This window comes from Ambystoma mexicanum, chromosome 6p (assembly GCF_040938575.1).
Source record: "Ambystoma mexicanum isolate Mex_15411 chromosome 6p, UKY_AmexF1_1, whole genome shotgun sequence".
NCBI classification, from domain to species: Eukaryota; Metazoa; Chordata; class Amphibia; order Caudata; family Ambystomatidae; genus Ambystoma; species Ambystoma mexicanum.
Genome location: NC_090935.1, coordinates 545,928,503 through 545,949,981, shown reverse-complemented (window position 1 = coordinate 545,949,981; position 21,479 = coordinate 545,928,503). Strand labels below are relative to the sequence as shown.

Below are 21,479 nucleotides of genomic sequence, written 5' to 3'. Positions count from 1 at the left end.
TGCTTGCCATTTGGGCTACGTGACTGCACGTACTTTGTTGGCAGATTTGGGACAGTTGGTTCAAGCACTCATGAACTTCTTTCCAACTGCGCAAGTAATTTTTTCTGGTTTACTCCCTAGAGTAAAGTGGGACAACAATTATTTTTTCTGTCCAGATCAAAGTATTGGGAGGTGTATCATTAATTGTGGCATGCGTGCGTTTATGTTACGCGCTGGTATGTTTTTCTGCAGTCACGAAAACATTGTTCCAAGTAATGCGGATTACTTGACACATGTGGTAATATTGCACTACCGTGCTTGCCATTTGGGCTACGTGACTGCACGTACTTTGTTGGCAGATTTGGGACAGTTGGTTCAAGCACTCATGAACATCTTTCCAACTGCGCAAGTAATTTTTTCTGGTTTACTCCCTAGAGGAAAGTGGGACAACAATTCTTTTTTTTGTCCAGATCAAAGTATTGGGAGGTGTATCATTAATCGCGGCATGCGTGCGTTTATGTTACGCGCTGGTATGTTTTTCTGCAGCCACGAAAACATTGTTCCAAGTAATGCAGATTTTTTTGAAGCAGATGGTGTTGCGCTATCTTCTTTGGGAAATGTGATGTTCTTTTGGAACGTAAGGCTTGCTTTAGAGAATGTTCTGTAATGGTTGTAGGAGTAAAGTAAGGACAAAAAATACAAAGAAATAAACAAAATAACAGATGTCTGTAAGGTATCTACCCAAAAACAAAAAAAATGGCTCTTTTCAGAGTCCACCTTAAAGGGGAAAAAGGGGAATAATACTTTAATGTACCATCGTCATGCTCTGATCCTATACATGTCTGCGGACATGGCGGTAGTTTGCAGCCAGCGCATATCACCAACGGGGATTCTGGGGTGGAGACGCATGCAAAAGTTCAGTGGGTGTGTTCTGAACGGCGAGACATAGTAAGACCGTCTTCTCCCTGACAGGAGACCACACAGCCATGGCTTTGCATGCTCGTTGGGAGACTCATGGATACATTGGTTGAAGGTGCATCAGAAAGCTGCAGTTTATCTCCAGATCTCGGATTTCCTCATGTGGAAGTGCACTGGCATGGTGTGCGTGGCATGAGGTGGCTGGACTTGGTACCTCTCTGTGTTACTTTACTGACAGAGCGTCTTCCAGATATACTTATCATTCATTGTGGAGGAAACAGTTTAGGCCATGTCTCTGGAATTTCTTTGCAATTTGCAATGAAGGAAGGACTTGCAAAGCTCATGGACATGTTTCCAAATTGTCAAATACATTTTTCACGTATTGCACAACGACAAATATGGCTGCGTTCTTCTGCTTTTGGTCCACAAATGGAGAAAGCGAGATGCAATGTGAATAAGGCTGTTTGTGCCTTTTTAAGAGATGTTGGCATGTCCCCATTCCACAATGAAAACATTTTGTTTCACAGCTCTTTCATTTTCCGCAGCGATGGAGTCCATCTCACATATGCTGGCAATCAGATTTTTCTTCGCAATGTACAAAATGCATTGCAACCTCTTTTGGATTCACAATAACCTATGTGACAATCCGTTTTCTCCAATCCACAGTTTGTGACCCACACTACACACCACCGAAAGGCTCTTTTCAGAGCCACAACTTACTCCCAGCGTACAGATATGCGCCTGGTTGCCCTTGGACCTGGTCTGCGCTATATAAATAAAACAAATACAAATACAAATACACTTCATTGTGTTTGCCCCGCTTGCACCCTCCTTTTTTTTTTCCTACGACTGTCCACAAACTTTTCCACAACTTTGCGGGGGTCTACAATGGTCACTTCATAGTTCTATTGTTAAACTGAGAAAGGCGGCTCTGAAAAGAGCCTTTTCTGTAATTTTTGTTGTTTTCACGTTTATTGCTTCTCGGCACACGACACGCTAGGAGAAGAGGCCAAAGGAGGGTAAGGAAGGGACACAAGCCACAGGGATAAGAAAGGGCAGGTGGACAGAGAAAGATATAGGGTGAGCTTCACTTAGGTAAGGAGCAGATCTTCTGGTTCTCTGTGACCGTAGTCTCAAAAGTACTTTGAAAACTCTCCCCCCTGCAGAGTACTACATCACAATACATACACACTATTGTCACCTTTGAAAGGTAAGGGTCAACAGCATTGCGGATGGCTTGTGAGGCAGCTGGAGAGAGGCGCTCCCCCACAGGAGTGTCTCTTGTGGTGGGAGGATCGGACTCGGAGAATGCTGTGGAGGAACTCAATCGACTACGCTCTTCACATGGCACCACCTTGCGAATGTCCGCAGTGTGGAACGAAGTGAGGTGTCGCTTCATGGTTGTCGTACCAAAGCTGTACGCACCAAATCTCCCGCGACTCAGCACCACCTTGCACTGGTTACACCTCAGCAGGTTCGCACATGCTTTTGGTACGTTCCCATAAACGGAAAACAACCGCCACACCCATGACTCCCGGCGAGTGCTCCTATTGCAGAGTTCCTCCACTTCATTCTCTTCCTCCTCTTCTTCCTCACTCTTTACATCCTCACCTGTATATCTCTCTGCAGGCCCTTAGGGAGGTGGTGTTGGCGGGTTTGGGGGTGGTGCAGAGGCTAATGAACCAATAGCAGTCATGGAAGCCATACCAATTACTTTCCTTTTGGTCACTACAGCAGTAAAGGCAATACACCTCAATCTGCTATAGCTAGAAGGACAATGAAGATGCGCTCGGGGTGTGGCCATTTATAGGGGTGAAGGTGTGTGCTTCGTGACCGTCTTCATCCCTGCAAAGCGGTACGAAAATTTTACACAACAAGTCCTCAGGTAAGCTATTGTCGGGGATATGTGAAATGATATTTTTACACTCTACAATATTTTGCCTTGTGTCTACAAGTTCTTTTGTACTGCTGTGGAAGCACACAAACTGCGCAAATTAGTCCACACGCTCAGCGTGGGTGCAGTCACATGATGACGTCCTGAACACATCCGTGACAGAAATGGGAGTCTGCTGGACAGCAAATGCAGAGTAACAAACTTGCGCATGCGCGCAAGTGTTCTACGGACAATGTTCTGGTTCTCAAACTAATTCAAAGTGCGACACAAGTGAGACGGACCGTTAGGGACAGGCGCGATGTTCGCTATACTTACGGTTGTTCTGCGCATGTGATACATGATATGCTCACTGTACGGACAGGTCCAGTGTCCTTAGGACAACTCCATTTTTTTTTACCACGAACTTGCCAGCCACCGCGCCTGTTCTACGGATGCCACCATTTTGGCTGCGGACGATACAGACAGGTATACTGTCCTTAGCACACTCCCATTTTGCTCATTAACAACCGGACACCTGGTGTGTTCTACAAACATGTTTCATCTCGTTTGTAAGGGGCACAGCGAGGTATAATGTCCTTAGGAGGCCCCTTTCTGTTTATGTACGCACAACTTGAACAGATGTTGCGGTCAAACATCAACTCCATCTTACTTGACATTAGTAAGGGTAGGTGTTCTGCCTTTACAACACCCACATTCCATTCCTTGCGGATAGGTCGAACAGGCGCGCTGTTTGCAAACATTTTAAGTCTTTTTTTTAAAAGAAAATGTTTTCCCAAAACTCTATAACTACAACTACTATACAAAAACATTCCAAACACACACACACACACACTTCAATCCAAAGAAATAGCGGGGGAAGCAGATACTGACACAAATATAGGGGAATTGGGATTCAACACGGGCTGGTTATGAGGAGAAGATTTGTGAGGGGAAGAAGGGATGGATATTTCGTCAAAACGTCTATTTTCTTCTTGAAGGTTTGGGGATGGTTCACTAGGGAATGGAGAAGCGGGGCAGGTACAGGTGGGACAATGGTAACGTACTTTTCCTCTCACACAGTCCTCCACAAACTCCCTTAAACTTTTAAAATTGTCATTCAGTAGATCCATTTTCTGCTCAATCCTTTTCATCCTGTCTTCTTCTGTCTCATTTGTTGGGCTTTCTTCTTCTCTTTCCTGGTCTGTACAAAAAAAATATACATATGTTAAATGCCTATAAATACTGATCAGTATTTTGCCTACGCAGAGCAGTGTGTACCATTATTGTCGCTGTCTTCAGACATTTCCCCATGCAGAACATTCTCCTCCAGCCACTCCAAAGTACTAGTCATTTCTGCAAAACAACAGAAAGAAATTATTTCTGCACCACATACTATAAAAATTACACACACATACAAAAAAATGACCTTCACTCACTATTTTGATGTAATTTCCCTTCGTCGTATTGCGTCCGTCCACTGTCGGTCCAGGCTGCAGAGTTTCTATGAAGTGCTTACGATGGAGGCATCCTTTTTCATTTATGGTACCATCCATTTAATTCTACATGGTTATTAAATGTGTTGTTTTCATTTCACACCTCTAGGTTTCCATATTTAATTATTACTACTTATAATGTCTTTATGTCCTATTTCTATGTTGCAGACATTTTGTGTAAGACAATAGTACATTTTCAGATACTCCCTGCATCTTTGGGTAATGTTGATCCCGTCCGCCTCCTGCCTCCGTCCCTTTCTAATATCAATAGGGAGGGGGTTCTGTATGTTCTATGTTAAATATATATCAAGTATGTATATTATACTACATATCTCCCACAATCACATGATGACAGTGTATATTCAGCACAACTTCATTGACACAATATTATGATTAAGTTCCCCTTCCAAAAACCTTCAAAATTCACTACAAAAAAAACCTTGTGGGAGCTCTAACAGGCAGGGAATGTAAATACCCTCTAGCTTATTTCCTGGGCAGTGAAGTCAACTGTACTTGGGTTGCAAAGCTGAACTGGGAGTACTGCCCCCCCCCTGCTCTGGACAAATCTTTTCATCCTTTCATCCTTTCCTATCCCGCTCATGTCAAGGTGCCTCAATAAACACCAATACCTCTATCAAGTGTCCTGTGTTCATTGAGGGACACTAGACAGCCACATGCCGAAATCTCTCAAAGCTATTATAAATCACAAGCACATTTCGCCATTTAAAGTTCATTGCTGTAATGATACCGAATTGGAGAATTGGAGAAATATCCACTGTGACACGCAATAGATTGCCAAGAACACAGCCCTGTGAAACTTTGTATCGCAAAGATGGGGTCAATGGGGAATGAGGATGCGGTTTACATTACGAATCCTAGGCACTGGAATAACCGTGGATATTCGCAGGCATCGCAAAATGCTATCCTGTGATAGCCACTGTTTTCAAAAGTGTAAATGCCGTTGAGTGGATGCCTTGTTTGTTGGAGGTCTGGTGTGTGGAGGGCGTCTGTTTACGAGGCCCCGCATTGTAAATACACGATCCATCTCTCAGACTACTTGAAGTGTAGCCTAATGCTTCAAGGGGAAATGTCCCACCACCGACAAAACATGACCCTGTGCTCTTTAGCAGTAGTTGACATTTCTCGTATCTGGAGTAAACAGGGAAGAGGGGGCACATAAAGGGGACAACAGCCTCCTAGCTGGGTGTGTTTAAGGAATGTTAACGTGTCTGCTGCACTGCATTCCTTCTGTCCCGTCAGTGAAGCATGTCTTCATGGCAAGTCTTCGGTTGAACGTCCTGTCTGGGTGCACATCCCGCAAAGGCGTGTCCGCCCAGCCACGGGCACTGAAGCCCCGGTTCCCAGAAAATGAAAGCCATCCATTGCACAAATTGAGTTGGGAACTAGAACAAAAAGTAGACCATCCACATACTTCTACATGGGCCTGTGTTTTCTGTTCAAAAGATGATATGCATGAGTGCAACACATTAAAAGCGCCTGTCTATCCTGACCAGCTTTACTTTTCCTTTCAATTTATACATTTTTAAGGTTATTTTCAGTGTCCCATATTTCATCACTTCTATTCTATGTCATCTTGCCCTATCACACTTTCATGTTTGTCACATAAGTGTATTAATGTGGTTTTACTCTGAACCTATTCACAGTATTACTATGATTTATTACCCAAATTGCTGCTCAGCGGTGGCTGTATTCTATTCAAAACCCATGAATCTTATCTGACCTTATATTAATTAATTTCAGCTTGAAATTAAAATAATAACGCACAGGCATTATTTGCAGCAGTATACAATGTACCTTTACAAACAGTGCTTAGGAAAGTACGAAAGGGAACAACGTGGGTATAATTATCGAACCATATGTAAAATAAATGTACATCATTTATTGGCATACAGGCAACTTAGGGAAAATTGTGGCCTAGCTCTGTTTTTTATTTTATTGTATATGTGGAGTGAAGGAATAATAGACCAATTTCTAAACAAGCATCTTAATGAGTCTTTCTCATCCACTACGAGCGAGTCTCTGACATTTGACAAGATAGATCCTTTTTGTAAGGTGTTTGTATAGTCAAAACATCATTTTCCAATAGAAATCAAATGCCACTCTGTGTAGTATGGTGGTAGCTAGTACTAGAACATATTAAAAAGTGCAAATCAGGTGCAAAGACAATTGAAACATAAGATTTCACAGTGAGAGAACATCACTGATTTCCTGCATTGTGTTCTTCCCAGCCACCTAGACACAGAGGTGACGGAATCACATAATGTAATGCATACATGACCCATACCTTTCAGTGATTTCCTCATCTCCGTAACTACCCGCACTGCTCCGCAAAATGCACTGCACGCAATCAGTGATGTTCTCTCACTCTGACAAACTGCTTGATATGGAGGTGAGGAAATCACATGATAAAATAGCTTCCCGTAGCTCACACCAGGCATGGTGAGGTGAGACGCACAACCCTTTTACACAGCACCCCCCCACACTGCACATCTTACTGATCACTTATTGAACAACTCCCCTTTACTTCATATCTTCAGTTGTGTTTTGTTTAGGTTTGGAATGTTCAGGTAGATATGGATCTGCATCCCGCATGGATGCCTGCAAACTGGGCCTAAAGAACACTGCCATCCTACTGAACAATTTAAGCTCATCCGGTATGTCATCATAGGCATCTATTGATGTAGCCGAAAAGTAGTTTTCCCTTCTACTGCGTTTAAGGGTAAGGGACCTTTTGTTTCCTAAGTGTGCATCCATTTAGGCGAAATCACCAATCTGTACTTCACTCTGAGGTACTACAAGAGCTGATGAACTTACTACCCCCAGAAAGCTCAACCCTCCCCAATTTGGAGGGAGCTGCATATAGGATTCTGAGCCACACGCCCAATTGTGGTCCGTGAGTACGGCTGTGCCAAATTTCATACCTTGTACATCCATGATGTGTCTGCACCCCTTATTTCCGCTAAGTTTCACTGTGCCATTGTCTGAAACATAACTTTTCTGCTTGTATTCTAGTCATGAGTAGTGGTCCTGCTTCATCTTTCACCCATGTTAAAAGCGATTTACCTGTTTACTGTGGAAAAGAAATGCCCAAATGTGCATTTACTGTGCTTTCAGCAGTGACATAAAATTTAGAATATCATTATATACCAAACAAGGAAATAGGGGGTGTCCCCCGCTCCCCATGTACGGTATAGAGGGATTCGGGGGCAGCAGGGATGTCCCCCGCAGGCTTAAAAGAAAGCGGAAGGAAAATAAAGATTTGTGAAAAAAAGGAAAAGAGGACTCTGCAAGGGAAGTCCCTACCCACTTTAGGGATATGAAACGTTGCAGGGAGACACCAAGGCAAGTCGCCGGAAGGAACAAAGGACTGCAGAGAAAAGGTAAGTAAGGATAGAGGGGTGGTGGCTAGGAGGAATGTGGGGCGCTGTGATCTATGTGATCACTGCACGCTGCCATTTTAGCATTTTACATTTTCACATTTGCAATAACTGGGCGTGCAGTGATCACATAGATCCATTACAAGTTTGGCAGTTTGTTTCCATTCTTCACAGCAGACGTTATCTGTGTTAGTTATCGCATCTATGGATGCAGCCACCAGAGCCTCTGCTCTACATCCCATTACTCCATCAACCCATTTCCCAGAGGAGCATACTTCTCCAGTTATTTGCAATTGTGGCCCGTTAAAACAATGCTTCAGCCTTCCATGGGCATCCATGCATTTTAACATTTCATGAGCCACTATCTGGACCTCCCCTGTGTTTGGAATTGTCAGGATCTATTTCAGCACCTTGCTGGGAGGTGCTTTATATATCAGACGTGCTTCAACCTTAACCATCATGTGTTTCTCCTTTACATAGTTATCTATGTATAGGAAGTCTGCTAATATCACAGTTTTTATAACGGCCAGTTGTCTTTAAAATTGTCCTCTTGTCAGGCACAGTCCAAGATGTAATAAGCAGTGTGCCCCGGATTCAAATATTTCTTGAGGTATGAATACTCTAGAAGCAGTCATGGCATATGGGATAAGTGAGCAAACAAACAGCTCTCATCAGACGTCTCTCTCTCTCTACTCGGCTCATGTTATAAGTGATATGGGTAGAGCCAGCCATATATTTACTCAGGTGTCTAGAGTCATCTAACACACTTATTTTTATTCTTTTCATGTGCATGCTTACTATAGAGAATTTGATTGCTACCATTTCACTAGTCATTGCAAAAGTAGTTATATTTCTGTTTACTGGTCTAGCTACATTGTAAAGGACCAATTCTCTTAATGCCATTAGAATAACAGGCTACAAAATGTAAAACATGGTACTAATGTGTCTTCCTTTTGCAAATCATTGGAAGTGTTATTCCTTCTAAGTGCTAAAAGCGAATATCTAACAATATTGAATAATCCCATTCTTTTCACCATAAAAACGTTCTTTTAACTTTCTTTAAAGAATGGGTATGCTTTTATATTAAAAAATAATAGAACAAAACAGTGTACATCAAGAAGGACAAAACAAGGAGAAAGAATATCACTATAGGGAACATTTGCCATGTTTCTTATTTTGCTTTGAAAGTGTCACCCTTTACTGTGCGACAATGTTGGACCAACGTTTTGTGTGTATGAAAATAAACCAATGTCTTTATTCCTCTTTCTGCTGATTGGCCCTCATCATCAACCTTGTGTGGGCTCTTCTCATATCGTCTTCATCTGCAAGCTCAATGATGGCCTGGGGGGGTCTTTCCTTTGTAGAGTTTGACGTTGCCAAGGTGCAACCAGGTGGGCCTTTTTTGAATTTTGAAAGACGTCTGTGTGACTACCTCCACGATAAATGGTCCTTCAAAACAGGGGTTGTACCGCCATCCGGTAAAATTCCTACACAGAACCTTGTCTCTGGAAAAAGTACTAGTGGCCACAATAGCGTTTTTGTTTCATCTTGTTCATTTGCTTCATCAATCCTCTTTGAACCCCACTGCCACAGTCGTACCTGTCAAGACATACATTTAAGAGATTCCATCATAGCTGTCAAATAATCATGCATTTCTTGCTCTAATGCAATAGCAGCACTTTCAACATCAGTTTGAGCTCCAGTGGAAGGAACAAGGTGTGTGCATGCAGCGCCCCATCACCAGCTCATGTGGCGTCAGGTGATGGTAAGAGGCGGGCTGATTGTGTAATGCAAATAGGACAAAAGGAAGGCAATTGAGCTGACCTTTTTTCAATGTCTCTTTTAGCTTGGCAATTTGCTCCTTTCGGAGGCCATTGAGGTGCTCACAAATGCTGTTTGCTTGTGGGTGGTAAGTGGATGAGAATTTATGCTCAATACCCAACAGAAAAAGTCATGTGCTCAAACACCTCATTTACAAAATGTGGTCCATTGTCAGACTGGAGCACTTCACACACTCCCCACCTTGGAAATAACTCACGTACAATGAACTTTCATGTGCATGTGGCATCCTGCTGTGTGTATGGACCTGCTTTGATCCATCAGGAAAAGGGACACACGACTACTACCATATATCTGTAGCCATTACAAATTTGGAACATATCTACATAGTTGATATGAAAATGCTGAAATGGTCCAGTAGGATGGGGTATTTCTCCTCTCACTGTTCGCAAACTATGTCTAGCTGTAAACGTCTGGCACGTTAAACAATTTACAATAAAATCTGCAACATGTTCTGCCAAATTTGGTACCACAAGACACTCTATTGATGTGTGTGCTGGATGATGCAATTGGTCTAATGCTACTTTAATTAGCCCTAGAGGCATGACTGGTTTCCCGGTGCTGTCCTGCCACCACATTGTATTTGTGGGGGACATTGAGCACCACTTTCCTTTCATAATTCTTGCTCTGTTGGTGGTTCCCTTCCCTGTAATTCAGTAATTTGTGCTATGGGCATTGTGTTAAAACCCTCCATCATAACCATGTTACATGTACGTGCGTATTTATTTGGTGCAGTCGCAATGTTAGATATTTCAGGGACGTATGATGCTCTTTTTGCTTCAAGGTCAGCGGCTTTGTTGCTGCAAGAAATTAAATCTGCACAGCTGTTGTGTGCTGTGATCTTCACCACAGCGATGGCCGATGGGAGTTGCAGTGCATCTATGAACCTGTCCAATCACAGCACATGCTGCACTTGCACATCTGCACGTAGTAAGCCATGCCTCTTCCAACGTCACAGTCTGTGCACTGTTGAGGTCACGTAGGCAGAGTACACTGTTACCGCCGCTTCTTCATGTGCTTCAAGCGCCAAAATCAGCGCTGCCAATACTGCTGCTTGTGCTGAAAAATGCGCTGGAAATCTCACACTTGTCACTGTCTCAAAGCTGTCATTCTCTTTTGCCTTCCCTACTGCTGTCGCACTGTGCCTTTCACTAGTGCTCTAGTCTATTGACGATGAATCGTCAATGAAGAGTTTATCCCCCTCCCAGTACATTTAATTTCATCATAGTATTCATGTAGTACATGTAGTACAATCATGCACGTTATCTCCTTCCTTCACTGGTTCTGCTTAAACTCTGGCTGGATTTACTACCTTGCATCTAACAATTTTGATCAATTGGGTTTGATATACTTACTTCATAACCGGAGACTTTCTGTGTGGCCTATGAGCGTTTGGGCTTTTCAAGTATGGCAGATAGGACATGCTCAAAGAATAATATAACTGTACATCCCATAGTTATGCTGGCAGATTTCTTGATCATAAAGACTGCTGCCACCAATGCTTGCTTGCCGGGATAATGCCCTCTCATGACTGGATCTAAAGTCCCACTGTAGAATGCTAACAGTTTGTGCCCCATGGCAGTTTGTTCTGCAAGGACAGCCGTCATCCCTACTCCATTTGAATGGGAAAATAAAAATAATTCTTCATTGTAATCGGGGATCTCTAACACAGGAGCTATGCTAATTGCTAATTTCAAGGCATGTATCATCTCACCTTTCCAGGCTATATTAATGTTTTCTCGCCTTGAGTCCTTTTAGGAGTGACATTACATATGTGCTGTAGTCACAAACTGATTCCCTACAATAACTTCAATGGCCTAGAAATTGCTGTAACTCTTTCACTGTCTCTGGCTTAGGAGTCTTCATGCTTACATCTGCTCTTTCAGGTGTCACTTTACTTCCATCTTCGGATATTAGCTGACCCATATATAGTACTTCTTCCTGGCAATATTGCATTTTCTCTTTTTCAACTTTGTACCCTTTTTCTCTAAGCAATGTCATCAGCTTTATTAAGTCTCTCCTGCACTCTTCCTTTGTGTTGCTGCTGTGTTTCCTTTTATCACTGTGCTATCAAATTGTATGTTTCCCAAGTCCATCTGCAGCACTTGGTTTAAGACTGAGGGGGACTGGCACTAGCCCTGGGTTAACCAAGTGTGTTTTTGTGTAATTCTGTGGTAAGTAAACAAGGTCAAATACTGGAACCTTCATGCAAAAGGATAACAAAAGAAAGCATTCTTCAATCACTGTAAAATATGTAGCTTTACATGGTATGTTACATAATATGGTGGCTGTGTTTGGAACCAATGGAAACTCTGCATCAGCAATATTGTTCAGGGGGTGTAAGTCCTGACAAAATCTCCATGACCCTCCTGTTGCTTTTTTCACTGGGTACACTTCCATGTTACATGGGGATTCTGAAGTCACTAATATCCCTTGTCTCACTAAGGCGGCAGTGATGTCATAGATGCCGTCATCAGCTTCTTTTGACAAGGGGTAGTATCTCACTCAAGGTAAAATAGCTCCCTGCTTCAATTTAATTTTGACTGCCCCAATTCATTTCAATAGACCAACGTCATAGGGACTGCTGGTCCCCAAGGTGCTTAGTATATGTGCCAAATCTTCCTGGAGAAAGGAAGGTACCTTTTTACTAGTGACATTATCTGAGGTATCGCCCTATTTTCAATCTTTAACTGATATGTAAGACCTATATTAAACATCACCTCATCATCTGTGTCCTCTGTAACCAAGCCTTTGTCTGTTAAGTAAGTCAATCTATGCCTTTATCAAGAGCTATCACTGTCCTCCAGTTTACCCCTTCTTCAACAACTCTGTGCATAATTACGGTGTCTTCCCTCACTATTGCTGCTTCCAATTCAATTGTAATTATCTGCCTTTTCTCCATGTCCGTGGTTACTTATGGTTAAAACATACATTCTGTGGGTAACCGCAATAATCTGTCCTGCATTCTTGGAAGCCATGCTAACAATATGTCTACCCCGTAAAGAAATATTTTTGGGTTCAACTCTTTGTGCTTCCTGGCCATATTATGCTGTTATGAACATTATGGTTCCCTTGTGTAGAACATATTAACCACTGGTCAGTGAATGATATTGCCATGTTTAGTTTGCACATGAACTCTCTCCCCAATATATTGACTGGTGTTTTAAGGAAATATAATGATGGCATGGACAAACCCTGTTCTCCTATGGTTATAGGGAAAGAGTCTGTAAAAGGAACTGTAGTTGTTACCCAGAAAATCTTTGTACATTCATGTCAATGCCTGACATTGGGAATTTGCCTTCTTTAACACAGGGCAGAGTCGCCTCCATATTTACTAGGAAGGAGATTGTTTTGTCACCTATGGTCACCCTGACCCTTAGTTCCTCTTGTGGGTCTGATGTTATCAATAGGATGGAACACATCAAGTCTTTCTGGAAGCTGTCCTATTGTGGATATATGTCCAGTCCTGAGCCAGTAAAAGGTTTGCCTACCGCTACTTTCACACCCCCATCCTAGGTGTGGGTGCTTGTGGCAATATGTTTGTGTTCCAAGGTGTTACTGCATTCTGTTGTGTTGGTGACTATGTCTGCATTGGTGTTTGCTGTGTCTGCCTCAGTGTCTGCTGTGCTCGTGGTGGTATGCACTGTTTTGTCTGTTGTATTGCTGGCACTTGCGCCTGATACTGCATGCAATCTTGGGCATAATATTCATGTGGCTCTAGTGAGACAGGCATGGCATCACAAGTAAGAACACAGACATACAGATACAAGTTTCAACACCTTTATTAAGTTTGACTGGGGTTGGAGACTTCCTAGCTGGCCCTAATTCTATAATGGGAGAAGTCTTGACCATCAAAGTAAAAGAAAATGGCCCCAGCCAGTCAAACAAAGGAACAGTATGTGTCAGAAATCTATATTTGCCCTCGTGTTTCACAATAACTAAGTGTGGGAGAAGGTATGAAAATAACAGTGTATCAAAATAATGTCAGAATGGCAATGAAAGTAGCTCACCCCTCCCTTCCCCAAGTACAGGTCACTGGGGTTCAAAGTTCATTCAAGGTGGATAGTATGCACAGTTCAAAGATTTCCCATAAATCTGTTAGGCTTCCCTCACCTATTTCAATGTCAGTTCAATATACATCACAGTTCTCTTCAGTGGATTCTTTTGGGCTTCCCTCACCCGGCTTCACAATTCTTAAACAAACAGATATTCACAACGTTCCTTCTTAGTTACTTTCACAGGCTGCCCTTGCCTGTCTTCAAACACTTAAACATTGCTGAAACACTTTCCAGCTAAACAGCTCCGATTCACAGTGCTCAGGGAGAACTCCTTCCCCAACCTTTATACTTCTCTTTCATCTGTCAGAGGCCTTTGTAGCTACATAGTATTACCACCCCCATGCGTGACTACTCCGACAACAGGGTCCTCATCATTATCGCCTTGCCAAAGTCTTTCGCAACTGCACATTATTCTCACCCCTATTCGTGACCACTCTGACAATAGGATTGACTTCTGTTGCACTTTGTTTCACAGAATGGACCCTCTGTCACTCTGTCCCTTATTTCACAAAACATATAGTTCATTAAGATGGGCCCACGGCCACTACATTCCTCGTTTCACAAAAATGTCTGTTAATTTTCACATTGGTCTTTCAAGATCTCTGCACGCTCTCTTTCCCTTGTGCCCTTTACTTCATTGGCTTTCATCACAGTTCGCTTTCATTATTCACAGTTCTTTTATCTTTCAAGAAGCATTTACCAATGTGCCTTCTCACACAGCACCACTACGTTGTCCACCCCCTGAGTTGGGATCCAACAGCGATGGCCCCTCCCTGGCCACCTGAATAAGGGATCACCGGGGATTGAGTCATGAAACACCCTCAGGGTGTTCACACTCTGCACTGTATGGTGGGGGTACGCTGCCCCCCCTCTTGGATCAGCTGCTTGCCAATTCTGTTGCATCCATCCCCTGCTTCTGAATTAGCATGAAATGTGCTCCATTTCCCCACATGTCGAACATTGCTGTGTCTGTCCCCCAAATCTGGGCTGTCCCCCATCAAACCGTCTTCCTTGTGGATCTTGAAATCCAAACCCTCTTCCTCTGGGTGCAAACCCTTGCCCTTGTGGAAAATGATACTCTCCTCTTCTTGCAAAATTTCCATTCGCTGCTGGCTGTACCTGCTGTGCCTCCTGTGTGTTAAAATCTTCCCCCTCCACTTGCCAATACTGACCCTTTTGACAGGTTTTTTCTGAACTAATTTTGCTTCCTCAATGTTCCTGTTCTCAATTCTCTTTCTGTCTTTCTCTTGCTTTAACCGACAATGGTGTATAATCGTCAGTTGATTCTCCACCCACGGTTTTGCTTCCATTCCCACAATATTTTTCAATTGTCTTTGCACTTCCTTGAGAAGTCCCTGACATAAAATGTGATAAATAATTGTTATATTTGGCTCTCATTTTATGAGTTATAATTGCGCTCATATCTGATGAGTCTGGGTACTGAACCCTAAGTGCTCTCCATAAATCAGCTCAACAGTTATTAATCCGTGCTTTGTCATGGTTAGTATTCTGTGCGGTCATTGCAGGACACCCTGCTCGCTTCCAAATGTCATCTGATTGCTCCCCTAATATGGCAGCAAGAAGGCTTTTTATGTCACCTACTGCTAAAGTCATCCCAGCTGTCATTCTCGCTAATTCATAGATCCATTTACCCGCCCCATATGTAATCGATGGTAGTATTCATATTACATTATGTTTGTCCATTTGAGGCCACAGGATATATTGCGGCAGTGCTCCCCCTTTTTCTAATAAGGGGAACTGTGTGAGCCCAGTGCCCTGTCTGAGTGCAGCCACACCCTTTGTATTTGTCACTGCATCTGTCATTCTAATTCTCTTCCATCCTAGTAAATTCCTCAGTCTGTTAACATATGGGCCCTCATTACAACCCCGGCGCTAAACCATGGCGCTATTAGCACCATGGTTGGTGCCGGTGTTGTAACGAGTCCGCCATGGTGGAATGGGGAAATACTGCCCCATTCCAAGGTTGGCGGGCGGTATTTCCCCATTTCACCATGGCCCATTCCCATTTTCGCCCCATAGGGCATCGTAATTAGCAGCAAGGTCCCTTTGTGACACCCTACTTCAACGGCTCGTAAAACCAGCCGTGAAGGTCGGGTCCCGCAAAAGGACCTCGTAATCAGGCGTTAAGGGTTTAACGGCGCCAACACCTTTTACGGTGCCGTTAAACCCTTAACGCCAGGGTCGTAATGACCCCCATGGCGTTCTTTGCTCTAGACTATTTGATTGCATCTTTGGGTGTCTGAGATATTCAACAGGCTCTGGCCTGCTCACCGGTTCCTCCAAATCTAACCATGCTATCTCTTTCCCTATTCCCATGCTTGTAGAAGGGGCTCATGCAGCCTCCTCCTCTCCGCATTTCTCTTTCTCTTAATTTTTGAACATAGCGTCATCACTATTAACACCTTCATCGTCTTCTCTGTCTTCAAAGTCTAGTCTCCCAAGGGGACTTGTCGTATATGTTCCACTCATCACTTCCTCCAATACATTCCTTCTCCCACCTTGCAGTGACCCCCTCTACTCCCCATCCAGTCTCCAGTCTCTCTCTCTCTGGCTGAGGATGTACGTCCCCATATAATATCAACTTCTTTTCATCTTGTCTCCATGTCTCATTGTATCTGTCTCTCTCTTCCTCCTTTTACCTTTCCTTTTCCCTTTCTGCATCTCTTCATCTCTCCCTTTCTCTTTCTTCATCTCATCTCTTCTCCCTTTCTCTGGCTGCCTCTCAATTCTTTTCTCTTTCTTGTTCTTCCTCATTTCTTCTTTCCTTATCTCTTTCTTCTGTTTCTCGCTATTTTTCTCTCTTCTCCTGTTCCTTTTTCTCTTCTTCTTTCTCCTGCCTTTCCCTTTCTTTAAGATCATCCATGCCTTTTCCATCTAATTTTTGCATTACATGTCCTCCTACCCGTTCAATCGCTATATCCTTGTTGCCCTTCCTTCCTCTGTCTCTCTCTGGACCTCCTCCTCAGCTTCTATTAGTTTTACCTGTAGATCACGGCGCTCGTCATATTCCACATGTGTGGACACTGCTCTTTGATTACTTATTGTTTTACCTCCTATAATGTTTTCACTATTGTATGTTGGGGTGCATATGTGGAATTAGAATACCCTGCTGCTGCTTTCAATGCTCGCAATGGATATAATCCATGTGCTTCCGAAGGCCAATCACTGCTCTTGGGTGGAGGAGCCGTGGGTGCTATGCCCCCTACGTCATGCTGACTGAGCATCAATTCTTTCACGGGTGGCTTTTCTATCTCTTCCCCATACATTTTCCACAGTTCCAGAATGGCTAGTGGATTCTGCAACTGTTTTCCCATATACGTGGCATGTAAATATGTACACATGTGTTGCAGTACTAACTTAGAGTGAGTGCCTTCCTGCGACCATGTAATAAACATGTTGCCCAACGTGACCCACACCCACTGAATGTGGTACTTAAGAATTTTGTCCTTGTACCAGGGTAACACTTTGCACAGGTGGATAATGGGAGTGTCCCCCATGATAATACATCACAGTTTAACTTATTTCAAAGATACTTAATACATTTTATCTCAAGTTTCACTCACCCTCTTTTACCTCCCTTTCCCACTTTTCCCAACAATACTTTTCTTGCACTTAATACATCTGCCTCTCCGTCTGAGACCATGGCTCCTACATAACCCAATGTTTCAGAGCGGCATCACAAACGCCACTCACGCACCGAACAGCTCCACCACGCTGTTCCATCCAAACCTTCGGAGTGACACCACACTTTGAGCAGTGCCACTTCACGGTGTCCACATCAGACCACACTCCTTGGTCCAGATCACAACTTCACGTCCTCCACAATATGTACAAATATGCACAAAAGTTCACTTTTCACAAAGCCTAAGCTATCTTGCAACCTGAGACTAGCGCCAGCCACTACTACACAAGTAAATACACTACAGCCGTCTACCCAACTCCTGTTGAGGTTATCCTTTCTTATTATTATCCCATACAAGCTGTTCTTTCCTGACCCTTGTCAGAAGCTATCTCTTTATCTCTTATCTCTTTATCTCATCACAGTCCCCCAATTTACAAACAATCCTCTATCCCGTTTTGCCAAGCCTATGTCATACTTACGTCTGTGGATCCACTGAGGGTCTTCAGTATCGAGTATCCCCTAACAGCCAGCTGCCATTCCCCCTATGTGGCGTCCTGCTGGGACCGGACATGACTTTTCTCCAGGGGGGGGGGGCTCCTGTCGGCCTCTCTCTGTTGTGTAAAACCACTCTCCACAGGTCACCTCCGTAGTCTTCGTGCCACAGCAGGGAACCCTCAACAGTCTGAGGACTCTAGTGAACTATCACCTCTGCTACCATCTGTTAATCTGTTAAGACAGCCTGGGAAACCCCAATTTACACAGCGGATCAGAAGCCATAAAAACCTAGACCCCAATAACGTAAATAGACGAAGTGAAAGGCAAAACCTAGCTTTATTAACATCAAAATAAAGCAGGGACAGCATACAAGCATAAAATGTTGTTGCTGTCAGCGTGCTTAGCACGAACAACAGTCATAACTGACATCATACTGTAATCTTAGTTATCAAAACCTACAAGTAATGGGGATTAAGGGGATTGACCACATATACATTCTATAAGGGTAAAAGTTCTGTTTGATTAACGCTTGTCTGATGGCTCCTCCTGAGACCACCTCTAAATGGATAACAGTAAAAAGACATCAGGCCTCATTACGGGTTTGTCGCTAGCCATGCCGCTATTGGTGGCACAGCTACCTCCAAAACCGGGTCCGGGTTCCCTGAATGGGGAATTACCGGCCATTCTGAGTTCGGAGGGCCCGGTAATTCCTCCCTCAGGGAACCCGGGCACAGACCTTCCCCATTCGAGCCCCCATAGGGCTCAATGGGAATGGGAGAGGGATCTAACAACAGGCTGATTACGACCGGCCCGTTGTTAGCTCCCTGGTCCCCTTGCGGGACCCAGTAACAACGCCTGGTTTTACCAGGCGTCCTTCCCGGGTCCCGTGAGGGGACCTCGTAATCAGGCGGAATGGGAATAACGGGTCCGCACCCATTAGCGGACCCCGTTAACCCATTCCGCCTGACTTGTAATGAGGCCCATCATCTCTTCATAAACTATTGGTTGGCATAATTCGCAATGGGCGGCCGAACATTGGGGGTTTTGATTGGTTGGTTTTCAACTGACAGGTCATCGAGACATGAGCCAGATAGGAGTAAGGGGAGAGAGGTCCATGGACTGCTTTCCCTTGAATTAAAGAAAATATCCCTCATTCCGAGGCCATGAGCCAGGGTAATTTCTATGTATTCACCTTGTGTAGCACCTTGAATTTGGAAATATGCATGAGGAGTGAGGCACTGTTTTTCAATTATGGGTCATGTGTGATGAGATCTCACTTGGAATTATTTCACCATGCTTTTTTTGGGATTTTAGCTAATATTAGTGTAGGTGTTAGGGTTACTTTTACCACTGGGGACACTTTGTGGTTCACTCACACCTGGCTCACAATGGCCGATTGTGTTCTTCCAGACTTTAATTAGATGGGGAGTATTCTTTTTGTACTGGAAATTATTTTTTTGTGCCTTCTCTGTTACATTGGGACTCTCCCTAATTTTACCTTGGCTTTGATTACTAGCTACTGCCTGGGCTCTGCACAAATCTGTAGTTCTGTGATTTCAGCATCTTGAGTTCTCATGAAGCCTTCAAGCCTTTCATTTACTTTGAAGCGTGTTGTGGCTTCCATTTTAGAAAAGATGGCTGCCCCTTACTGTGGTGTTTTTATGTTAGTGAGCTATATTTGCATGTCATTTGTATTGCATTCAGCTTATACATTGCTTATGTTAGTTTTATTCATGTCTTAGGGATGCCATGTTAATATTCTTCATGTATAAATGCATGTATTTCCTAGTATTTGCGTTCTTCATGTTGAGTGCACATTTGCTTCATGTCTAATACATGCGCATGCATCGTCACAACGTTACTTTGGTTTTACTCGTGTCATCTTTAGCTTAAACAATGTCAGTTTCCCGCTATGCCTTTCTGGTATTAGAGCGGTATGGTTGTCTTACTGAGTAACCCTTTTCACCTGTGTGGTATTGAACGGGGAGAGAGGCAGAAGCCATGAATGGCGTATTCATCCGGCTCTCAACACTCTTTTGCTCGGAAGATGTATATGAGGGAAATTAAACTTAATTAAGTCCATGCAATGGAGGTCAAAGGGGATCGGAAGGGTGATGAGCGAAGGTTCCTGGAGGTTAGATGATTGCTCCCAATGATTTCTTTAGGCACTATATGAAATAATGTTGCATTGAGCAAACATTTATTGTGGGAAATCTCTGACTTTTGTCAGACTGCACACTCTGCTTGCAGGGAAAGTTAACAGGTTGCATGCACAGGTGCTTCTCGGTAGACCAATCTGGGTCCTGACCTGAGGATTACACTATCAAGCAGTCCTCTGATTTACTTATGACGTTCCTTCTTCTCAAGGTATTCAGAAGCAGGAGGTGGTATGCAAAAGGATGGACGACAACTCCATTGTACAGAACAACTACTGTGACCCTGATGGCAAGCTACCTGAAAACCAAAGAGACTGCAACACCGAGCCATGCCCACCTGAGTGAGTACATGAGACAGTGGTAAAAATGTTTTTAACAAGTGACACATGCATGATACAACTAATGGAAACAAGGTATAAACATGTTACAAGCAGTGCAATTTTGTTAGATTTTAATACACAATATGTGTTGTTGAATAATTGTTGTAAGAAGCACATGCCATTTACTAGTTTCGTCAAACCATAGGCTTACCTACACTAGCACATGTTTCCGGAACATACCAAGCGATGTGACTGATTCCAGAACACAGAGATGTGACTAGTTTGGGAACACATATACTGTAGCTCATCAAAAGTGCACACCTCAGACATTGATGTCTGCACTTCTTCCTGTAGGTCTAACTCCGCAATTCATTCTTCTGGGGTTGAGAGCATGGGTATTATTAAATTGGGTTATCATAACATCTACAACCACATGCTTAGGAGTTGGAAAAATATGTTGTGTGTGTGTGTGTGTGTGTGTATATATATATATATATAATATGGGGAATTATTCTGCTATCACAATCAATACCGGAGAGCTCCCATCTGAAATGAGAAAATGCTTCAGTAAACATTAACCTGTTTATAATTGCTATTATTACATCTCATGTGATAATGACCGTTCAGGCAGATTGCAAAGCTATCATGCCTATCTCTCAACCTATTAAGATGCCAAGGATAAGGAGCAGCCAAGAGAGGGCAAATGCAGACCCAGACCATTGTGGGTATGCCCTCTACCTCCTCTTTTTGCTGTTTCTTTTTTGCAGACCTCTGATGCTACTCTGCATACACATCCATCACTTACTGTTGCTGCTTGCTGACAGCTCTGAGAGCTTCTGAGCTACACATGGCAGGAATTGTGAAAGTTGTGTGTTATTCTGGAAATTAATGACTACATTCTGATTGGCTGAGCGGTAGGGAATAACTGAGACAAGGTGCTAATTACAGATGTTGGGCCTCATTATGACTCTGCCAGTCTGGTTAAAAAGTGCCAGTATTTACATATACCGGAACTTTACCGAACCGACAGAATGCAAGTAGGCTGGTATGGGTAACCTGATTTACCTCCAGCCAAGAGCTGGAGGTAACTCAGGCTCCGCCGGCATAATACCGGCAAATCCCCCATGGATTCCTATGCAACTCCATTGAATGGGGATTTACCGGTGGTTCCGCCGTCTGTAATATACTGGGATATCAGGCAGCAGAAACAGTAGTTGTGGCAAACTTGGAATGAGGTCCATTATCACTTCTACTGAAATTGATAGCCACTATAATAATGTATTTTTTAAAAACTTCTGCAACACACT

The 21,479-nt window shown here is 43.3% G+C and overlaps 1 protein-coding gene across 1 annotated transcript in view; it reads left to right on the top strand.

Moving 5' to 3' along the window:
* ADAMTS6 (ADAM metallopeptidase with thrombospondin type 1 motif 6) overlaps window positions 1-21,479 on the top strand; it is a 2,426,739-nt gene that overhangs the window by 2,065,585 nt on the left and 339,675 nt on the right. The window contains exon 21 of the mRNA XM_069627350.1: window positions 20,064-20,193. Coding sequence (XP_069483451.1) covers window positions 20,064-20,193 — 130 coding nt within the window. The remainder of the gene's footprint in view (window positions 1-20,063; window positions 20,194-21,479) is intronic.